Below are 9809 nucleotides of genomic sequence, written 5' to 3'. Positions count from 1 at the left end.
ACCTGGCGCCTGCTATTTGGGGCCAAATTTACAGTATTCCACACTGGCCCTGACACTTTAATGTGTTTTTGTTCATGGAACGTGACTTATGGTAACATAAATAGTATAGAGTTGATTGTATATAACATATTTTGTATGACTGTAACTTAACTGTCCTGTCTGGTGAAATGAAGTAATCAACACATAATTTTCACCCTTTTTTCCCACTGTAAAATGCAGATTCAATTACAAACTGTAGGCCTATGTCGTCACATAAAGATATTCAAATGTATTCTGAAGTGGCAGTCATTTCGTTTATCCATCTGTTTATTAATGGCGGTGCTGAAAATGATGCTGCTGCAGCTCTGAGGTGAAGGGCCAACTGTTAATCATTTAATACAAGGCATTTTCGCGAGTGCCATAGTACTGCTATAGCCTTACCGTACACTTTCACTTTTAATTAACCTCTCCCCCACAATTTATAGCGCCAATATCCCGGAGAATGAAGACTTGAGGCTGAAGTTTATGTCGAGACTGTGCGATAAACCAAACTGTTTCAATGCCACCGTTGATGCGCAAATCCTCTCCAATCTTGTTGTTGGAAACATCTCTCACATACCAAGACAGACAGATGAGCCTATCTCTGTATAATCCTGTGCCTGTGTGTGTGGTCGTTTGAGCGCACAGGTTTATGTACGTCTGAGAGGTAAGAGAAACACTGAAATTCAACTATTGGAAATAATATCTTATACAAATACAGTGAATATTGTTGTTGTCTGTGGTGCGTATTCAAAATCATCTCTGAATCAAAGAAGCGCTGAAATAATGCATTACAAGCGGGGAACAATAGGCCACATCTGGATTGTTAAACTTATAATGACCGACCAACTCAATGCTGTTGTTAGAAGACAATCCGCTAAGAATTGGGTCAGCATATTCAGAACAATATGCTACAGTATATGTGCCTTCTTGATTCAATCATTTTCTGCAATTGCCTTGTAGGCTAGCCTATCTAATGTTCTTTTTTTCCACCTCTCTAACTGCCACGCAGTGCAAAGTGAATAAATGCAAATAAATCATTTTAGAGAACAAAAACATCACAATTGCTTCTGTGGGGTACATTGCTCAACATGCTGTATTAACTCTGGTGACACTGCAGCGCCTGCCTGCCACCGCTTGGTGGCGCCCCAAGTTCGATTATATATTTGCACAGTGTGATTACAAAAAATACGTCCACGTGCCCTTGGAAGCCACAAACTTCACATTTACAAGTTATAAAAAAAGCACCTGCACAAAACAGAGACCGAAATGAAGCAGCACCACTGGTCTTGTTAGTTCCATAAGGGAAGGTTACTAATTACCTACATTATATATACATATATATTAATAATCATTGTAAAAAACTTGCAAAAGTTAGATCTCGCTTAGGTATGTCAGCCTAATCATTCTTTTCCAGATATGTGAGATACGATTAATTGCCTGTGTAATAAACTTAAGAGTCAATGACAGACATTTGAGAGAAATGATTTTTCTTTTTTGTAATGTGGTGAGGTTACAACCAAAACACTGGCAATTAAGGGCTGTGGAAGAGTTCACATGGTTTTTAACTACAGGCAATACATTCTCTCCTATAGAGGTTTTACACTAGGCTACATGCAGTGAATAAAATAACAGCAAAAAAAGAATATTCTTCAAAAACCCTGTCTCCCTTTAACTGTTTTAGTGCTGAACTGTAAAACTACTTGGCTTTTTCCATATAAACTACAGGTTTAACTTCAGTATATAGGGGTGTGTGACCAGAGGTTACTGTTGAACTCAAACAACTGATAGAAGTTGTTAACTTGATAACTCTGTGGGTTTATTTAGTTCTTTGTGGATTTTAGATTCTAGAATATGACACAATTATGACACAGTAAGCTACATTGTTACGTCATTCCCTGTGTAGGCCTAGTTCTAAACACACTTCATGAATAGTGATGCCTTGAAAACACAAATTGAACAGTTTATATAGCTGTAGTCAGCAGCTACATTACATTACAGTTATTTAGCTGACCGTTTAATCCAAAAAGACTTACAATCAGGGGTGGAGCCAGAGATTGTATACATTCAAACCTAGGGTGGTCTGGGGCATGCCACCAGGGAGATTTTTTTCTCCATTTACCGTAACTAAATTTGGTGTAAACAGCATCACTAACCTTGAAACCTATTTTTGGTATAGGCCTAGGCAGGAGTAGAGTACAGTAGGCTACATAATCAATGGCGACATTTCCCCATTAATATAGAAGTTACCAGTCACAGAGACTAAGGGGAAGTGACACAAAGTTCAAGTTATCTTAAAACCATTAAAGATGTGTAGCTTTTGAGAAAACATTCAGGGCTGGAGCCCCAGAAGCCACCCCTGCTCCGCCCCTGCTTACAATAATAATGAATTTTCAGTTGGCAACGGAATATGTGTAGATTTGTCAATAGGGGAGTTCCTTCTATTGTGGAGCCAGGACAACAAGTAGCCTAGTAAGACTCGTCCTAATTTTACCGGAGATCACTTAACTCTTTCATGGAGCGATATGACCCCTGGATGATCCCTCTGTGCAGTGTTGGCAGAACTGTCTGCTAAATCCTCTCAGGTGTAGCTGCAGAGCGCAGGCTCCTCCCCAGCCAGCTCTCTCTGACCGGACTGTCAGAAGAACAGGAAGACTCCTCTACCGCTAAAGACGTATTCGCTTACCGCTGTCATTAGGGGTTAAAAAGTTAACTAAACTTGGAAAGCAGTCATGGAAACTAATTTAGGAGACACAGTAGGTGCAAGTCATCTGTAATACCAACTCGTCGCCCTTTTTGTAGTCGCCGAAACAACTCGTGGAAGTGGGAAGAGCGGAGTTGTTTTCTTTCCACGGAGACTTTACCTACTGTAGTTAGACGAGCTAGCATAGCTAAAGCTAACGGTTAGCTCAGTTACCGCATACTTCGGGACATAAAGTTCAAATTGTTTAAAGCTTCGGTTTGTGTCACATATGGATACTGGTTGAATAAATCCTCGTTTGTATTTTATAAACGCAACAGGTTGTTTTCGTACTTGTCGTCCCGAGGACTTGGGGCTGTGCTTTGAATTTCCCTCCTTCAGTGATACAGACAGGCGGCTTAGCGAAGGGCTCGGGGTAGTTGGCTTTTTACCAAATCATTAGCAACTTTGTGCTAATTGTAGCTAAGTTAGCAAGGGCTCTAGCTTAGGCCAAAGGGAATTAACAGTTGGCTTTTCTCAAAGTTAGGAAATACCGTGGGAAGAAACGTTTGCTTTTGTTTGTTTTTTACGTTTGAGTGCGGGGGAAGATTAACGTTACCGCCACACAGGGTTATTTTGACACGCAAGGAAACGGATTAAGTTATAAATATGGATCCAAACACGGGGAGCTCTGCCTCGGCTGCAGGTCCCAAGAAGGACAAGAAATCGAAGAAGAGCTATGAGGATGGAGATGGGAAAAAGAAATTTGTGAGTATCCCACAGGTTCATCTTGCTGCACCTTTATGATCTGTTTGGTTAGGTAGGCTCAAAAGTGTTGCCCCCTAACTACACAGATGTTAAAATTTCTTCCTCTCAGGTGATGCTACAAAGCAACAAACTGCCACTATACCTGTAATTACCTTCACGCCCTAAAGCTGTGCATCAGTTGTCAAAATAGCTTGAAATGTTGTCTTGTAGGAATTATGATTTAGGTCAAAGTAAGTGTCAACATAAGAGGAGGTAGCTGCTATCCAACTTTGAAGACTTGTACTGTGCAATAAACCTTAACTAATGCAGTCCTGCCAAATTGCAACAAACAACAATGACTCCCAGGTTTTATTATTAACATTTTGAAAAAAAACTATACATATCCATCCATTTGTACAATAATTAACGTTATTCAGTTATGATTGTTGTATGTTTCTGTACAGAGAGGACTGTATTTGAAACACAAAAAAATGAAAACATAATAGAATTGTGACAAATGAATGACCTAACTGTATTGTAAGGAGTGGCATTAGCACATTCTTTCTAGGTGGCTTAATTATGATGTGTCAGCATGTGTGATTCAGTGTGGTGTCTTGATGGAAGCAGAGCAGTCACAGTCACCAGTATGTATGCCTGTCATTAGCCATTGCGTAATATAACTCCTTGGCCATGTCTAGCAACAGGTGAAAACTGATATTGTACACATTGACAAACGGTAACCATAGAAGATGCGCAGAAAACACATCTGGTCACTGAGCAAACAATCCCCCCCCTCCCCCTCCACACACACACACACACACACACACACACACACACACACACACACACACTACTTTCAGAGGGTTGTTGTCAGGCCCTTTTTGGAATGAACACAAACAGTTTCTTACAACACACATTTACATACAGAACACGTTCAGGCTTTTTGTTGAGAACCTTTTCATGTAGATAATACCACTGGGGCATGAGCCCAATGGCATGTAGACTATGCCAAGCAGTAGTGGTAGGAGGTTGTAGGTGGTCTTGGTTCCCGGCATTGTTTTGATGACAAGACACAGTCAGTGGAGTAGGGAAAAGGTGTCCAGGTTGTACTGTAAATGTTTGCCCAGTCTTGTGCTTTTTTCAGCATTTGAAAACAGAGACAGTAATAGATGATAATAAAGAAAGTATTTAATGAATGGCATATTATTTCAGTAGTATGCACAGGTTTAGCTAGGGCTATAAGTAAACATGAGTCACAGACCGAAATCAATTGTGCAATGTTCTGAGATAACACTTTATACCTGAGTCTGTGTCATTGTGCCTAAGTGTGTGTGTACACAGCTAGACTGCCCACCTTAGAAGAGCTATGTCCTTGACTTCGGTCCACCACTAACTGAAACTTGAACCCATTCTGGCAGTTTTTTTTTTTTTTTTTTACAACCAATGTCAGAGTTCAGAAAGAAGTTAAGGGATGTAGAATTATGTGTGGCGTACTTGATCTACAGTGTGACATTGTCTCTCTCAACTATCTTGTCTGTGTCATTATCTTCTCTTTGATTTCATCACTCTCCACTTTCCCCCTCTTCTCACGCATACCAGTGATAGCCTGGATCAACGGAAGTACATTTCCAGAATAAATGCCAGATAATTGCCCTCCGCTTCCGTTCTCTGTGTGTTGCCATTCTCAAAATCCCCTTTGCTTCGGGAAACCACAACAAACTCTGAGCTAGCAAGCTACACACTGAAAATGGCAAGGACTCCCCTCGAAAACGAGATGCTACATCTCAAGGGGTTGTTCCTAATAAAAGAATTTCCATTTCCATGAAGTTTTGAAAGAATTTGGATTGTGCAAAAAGAGCCGGCCTGCTTGGTTCTTTCAGGGCATGATTGTAAAGGTTACAATGAATATGTTTACCACATTTACTATCTAACTGGGACGTTTTGGTCCAAGATGAGAAGATTGCCATGGACAAAGTACACACTGTGATACACCAGTAAGAGCAGTAAGTATCTATACGTACCTACTGGGTAGATTCAACGCATAACCATAAATCAAGTTTTACATCTACTAGGTTTGCCATTAAGACAAATGCTATGGCTGTTGGCAGCGTTAGGCATTTATGACAAGATGAACATTTTTGTGCTTTTGTTTTAAATCAACAAAATAAGTATATTTATGTTCTGCCCCAATCACAATTCAGTGCATTACATGTTACTTAACCCAACATTACCCTGTAATGTTTATTAATGTAAATCTATATATAAGATATGGAACCGTCACAGGAAAGCTTAACACGATTTGCTGCGCTTACAGGTACCTCTGTTACTGAGAATGATACATGTATTTAGTTTGAAGCCAAAAACAGGTCATATTGTGCTCCCTGAAGCGCTATCTGCGTTCTTCAGGCCTAGAGAGAAAGGATCAACCTCCATGAATGCTGTTGACATAGACAGGCTGGCTCAACCCAGCAGGCAGACACAGTGTGGATTAGCCAGGGATCACTGCCTTGGACAGTTGTTTGGGATACAAGGTGAATTGTACAGTAGATCACAGATTCTGGCTCTGGGACATCTTGTTGCGTTTGGCAGGTTATCTGTTTTATTCAGGTGAAATGTTGGCTGAAATCTCTCATGTAGAAGTGGAATTTTTTTCAGGCCCTGATAAGGAATATTAGTTATCAAGGAGAAGATAACCCAATATTTGGAGTAAGTTGTGTTACTTAACCCTTGTGTTGTCGTCCCGTCAACCTTGAAAAAAACACTTTTTTTCCGACGTTTTTGATGCCTTTTTTTCACAGTTTGTTTTTGCTTTCTCCAACGTTTTAAATTGTATTTTTCTTCTACACATTTTCAGCGCTTATTTCTACGTCCCATATTTTATGATATAAAAAAAAAATTGAAAATGGGTCAATGTGATCCAAAGTCAACACAAGGGTTAAGCATGTTCTTCTGGGGCTTCTGGGACATTTCTCTCAGAGCGTCATTGGTTATTTACTAGTTATTGGCATTTCATATTGTCATTTGAGTCAATGTGATAATGACATGGTTTAGATTTTTAGCCAGAATTATATAACATTATTTTCAGACATTTGAAGTTGTGTCAGAGGATAGCTTTTCTTACATAGAATTGTACCGTAATTGTAAAGTATATAGCCCATTCTGATACTTGGAAACTTATATTTATTCTCATACAGTATGTCATTTGTAACTTTTTTTTTTTAATCTAACTTCCAGTATTAAAACAAATGTGCATATGCACATTACTCATTTTTTTTTTTTTTTTTTCCTGGAACTGCAAGAAGACCAACTGTTAGTTGATGCCATACAGCAATCCCTCAAGCAAGTGTCTAAGCATATTTGTCGCTCTAGTTAAATATTCACAGAGTTGGAAAATATGCTAACTTGCTCATGCATGCAACCTCAACCTACAATTTAGGCTGGATTATGATATCGTGAATGTGGTTTTACAATAAAAAATAACACATTTAAATGCCTTTAGAATTGTTTTGTAAATGGATTGTAGCACCCTGAATCAAAATCAAATTGCCAAGTACACAGAGATTCCCAGATGTAGTGTCTTAATACAAAACATATTGTGATATATTCAGTCCCTCCAGAAAAACGCGATTATGCGATCGCATAATTCAATGCATAATCAGCCAAAGTCTGCATATTTATGCAGCGGCCGCATTTTTTCAAATACGCCGCACTTTCGCCGCATAAATTGCCAATTTCCGCGCAAAAAAAGGCGGGGCTTGCATGATTTCATAATTCCCGCATTTTTGTTGCAAAAAAGTCACATATCTTAGCAGAAAGTTGAAAAATGTTGAGTTTACTTTACACAAGAGCAGCCATTTTCGCCTGTTGCCATGGGAACATTATGAAGTGACCAAAAGCAGGGTGTTGGAATCACTTTTCAGGGGTGAAAAAATCGGGGCATTTACAAAATGTTGGGGGCACCTTGTGCCAACATGACTAAATAATAGGGAAGGGACCATTATGCTTTTGTCCCGATCGATTCGATTCTTTCACAGTACACCGGTGCAGATTCGATTAGTATTGCGATTTTCATTTATTGCAATTCTTGAAGTATTGCGATTCGAGGACGCAAACAATTAAATAATAAATCCCGGGGGAAAGACAAAGGAAAGTCGTAAACGCTATAAAGTTAACTTAAAAGATTTATTATACAAACTAAAACAATTGAAAACCATCTCCTATCAGAAGACGAATATGACAACGAAAACAAACGTAAACCCCACTGGCTCTCCAGGCTCTGGCTCCACACCGGCTTCCACTGAAGCCCATTCTCTCCCTGCTCAGCCTTTTGCAGCAACTTAATGTCTCTCCTGATTGCTGCTGAACAGCTTCAGCTGTGGGAGTGACGTCACCGGCACACCTGGAGGGAATTACACACAGGCAGAAAACACAGCAAAACAACACGGCACGTAACAATTGCGCATTGCAATTTTGTCCCCCTTTAAAGTTGAATAATACATTTTTAGAGACCATATATCATGAGACATATCTAAAAACTAATTCTTTTCTAAAAAGAATGCACATCACGTCAGTCAGTCTGACATTTATTTTAATTTGTGAAGGAGTACATAACATGTATTTTCTGATTTTGCTCTGTTTGGCTGGAAATGGATATAATGAAGTCGGCTGTACCGTATAAACAGAAAATATTTAGGTCAATCATTGGTAAAAATAAATAAATAAATGGGGCGACCTCTAGCTCACCTGGTAGAGTGTGCACCCCATGTAGGCTGAGCCCTTGGCAGCGTCCCGGGTTTGAATCCGACCTGCGGCCCTTTGCTGCGTGTCATCCCCTTACTGTCTCACCTTTCCTCTCTATCTGCACTATCTAATAAAAAATTTATAAAAAATGTATTCTGGGAAAAAGAATCTATTAGTAACAGTCATAGACTTTAAAAATAAAGTAACAGCACTGTTAGGTGAGTGTGTGTGTTGGAGACGGAAATGGAAATTAAATGAATTGGATGAAAATAAAATGGCTCAATGTAGGCTGTTGGGATATTGACCAAAACTGGTAAATATAATTCTTTTTCCCCCCCTGAAATCCTAGGGGCAGTTTTTGCCCCTCGATCAGGTTTTTAAGGGGCATTCTGAGATTTCTTGGAGAATTTGTAAGTTATGCGTATTGCAACTTCTGAGGAAAACCACAATACACTCGTGCAGTCAGTCACAACAAGCAATTAAATTGTGGGGCAGTTGTTTCACTTTGTTTGTTTGAATTATATGCAGTTTTGAATATGGGGATGGTGCCCAAGTTGTCGCCAGTGGGCACAGGTTTAAGTGTTGAACACAGGTTAACATGTTGGGGTTTATCATGATTTAATAGCAAGGATAAGTGCACCTTCCTTCAACCATAACATATTGTGTGTGCATGTGCCTTTGTGCAGCAGTGCACCTACTTCCTGGGGGAACCACCTCAGCAAATGCTTAATTTAAAATAAGGCCATGAATTAAAGGTCACACCTCTTTAGTCAGAGTCTGACTCAAGTAGTCTGGCTCAAGCAGAGTAGTTAAAAATTGCTTTGGTGCACAGTGGGTCTCTTTTTCCCTTTTTTCTTATGTCTGTTATTGTCCCATAAAACAAACACACACACACACAAACACAAACACAAACACACAGAGTTTCCTGTTCTCTACATCACAGGAGAAGAAGAGCATACTGTGAGCTGAAGAATAGGATGACTGAGTGCCAGCGTGAAACTGGAGTGGTTAATGGTCTGCTAGTGGCAGGGGCCTCTTGGTTCAGAGTGAACGGGAGTATTTTAGAGAGCAAGGCTGAGCAAAGGAAAGCAAGTGAACAGTCAGTGAACAGGGTCCTGGCAGAGAAGGAGAGACAAATTAAGAAGAGAAGAGTGCATGACAGAAAGTGAAAGCGAGAATTTAGAAAACAGAAATGCAGATAAGGAGATTAAGAAAGTGTGCAGTAGTGGGATGGGTATGTAAAGCTTAAATAACTGAGTTGATTCTAAAAACAGAGTTAAAGGGTGATTCTCTGTGGTGGAAATGTTCAACCATGTTGCTCCTGTCTACACAAGGCAGTAATGTGATTGCAGGTGTTGTTTATTAGTCAAAGATAAAACTGGTGTGACATAACTGATGAGATGTGGACAGAAGTGCAACATTAGTGAAAGTTGTAATGCACAGGGAGCAGGTCTGCCATTGTGATTCAATGTGGTCCTTTTAAATTGTTAACTCAATGAGACATATGATAGATCAACATGCTGAGACTTTCTTCTTAGATGCTTACCGCTGTTGTCATTTACTCTCAAGTTAGACTAATATCCTGTCCAGACATCCGTGATTAGATGAAATAAAGACGCTTGTT

At 39.7% G+C, this 9809-nt stretch overlaps 2 protein-coding genes across 3 annotated transcripts in view; both read left to right on the top strand.

Annotated features, from left to right (window-relative positions):
* The window catches only part of LOC120566290, a 2138-nt gene extending 1867 nt beyond the window's left edge, over positions 1–271 (top strand). Inside the window, exon 2 of the mRNA XM_039812634.1 lies at positions 1–271. This exon is cut by the window's left edge and continues 922 nt beyond it. The gene's annotated coding sequence lies outside the window, so the exon portion shown is untranslated.
* Positions 272–2609: 2338 nt separating this feature from the next.
* Positions 2610–9809, top strand: part of LOC120566601 (protein diaphanous homolog 1) — a 113222-nt gene continuing 106022 nt past the window's right edge. For both annotated transcript variants that reach the window (XM_039813132.1, XM_039813131.1), the window contains exon 1: positions 2610–3466. In XM_039813132.1, the coding sequence (XP_039669066.1) occupies positions 3368–3466 (99 nt within the window). In that variant the 5' untranslated portion in view covers positions 2610–3367. The remainder of the gene's footprint in view (positions 3467–9809) is intronic.

The sequence above is a fragment of the Perca fluviatilis genome, chromosome 10 (assembly GCF_010015445.1).
Source record: "Perca fluviatilis chromosome 10, GENO_Pfluv_1.0, whole genome shotgun sequence".
NCBI classification, from domain to species: Eukaryota; Metazoa; Chordata; class Actinopteri; order Perciformes; family Percidae; genus Perca; species Perca fluviatilis.
The sequence above is the reverse complement of the archived record's forward strand: the minus strand, read 5'-3'. Positions and strand labels throughout refer to the sequence as shown.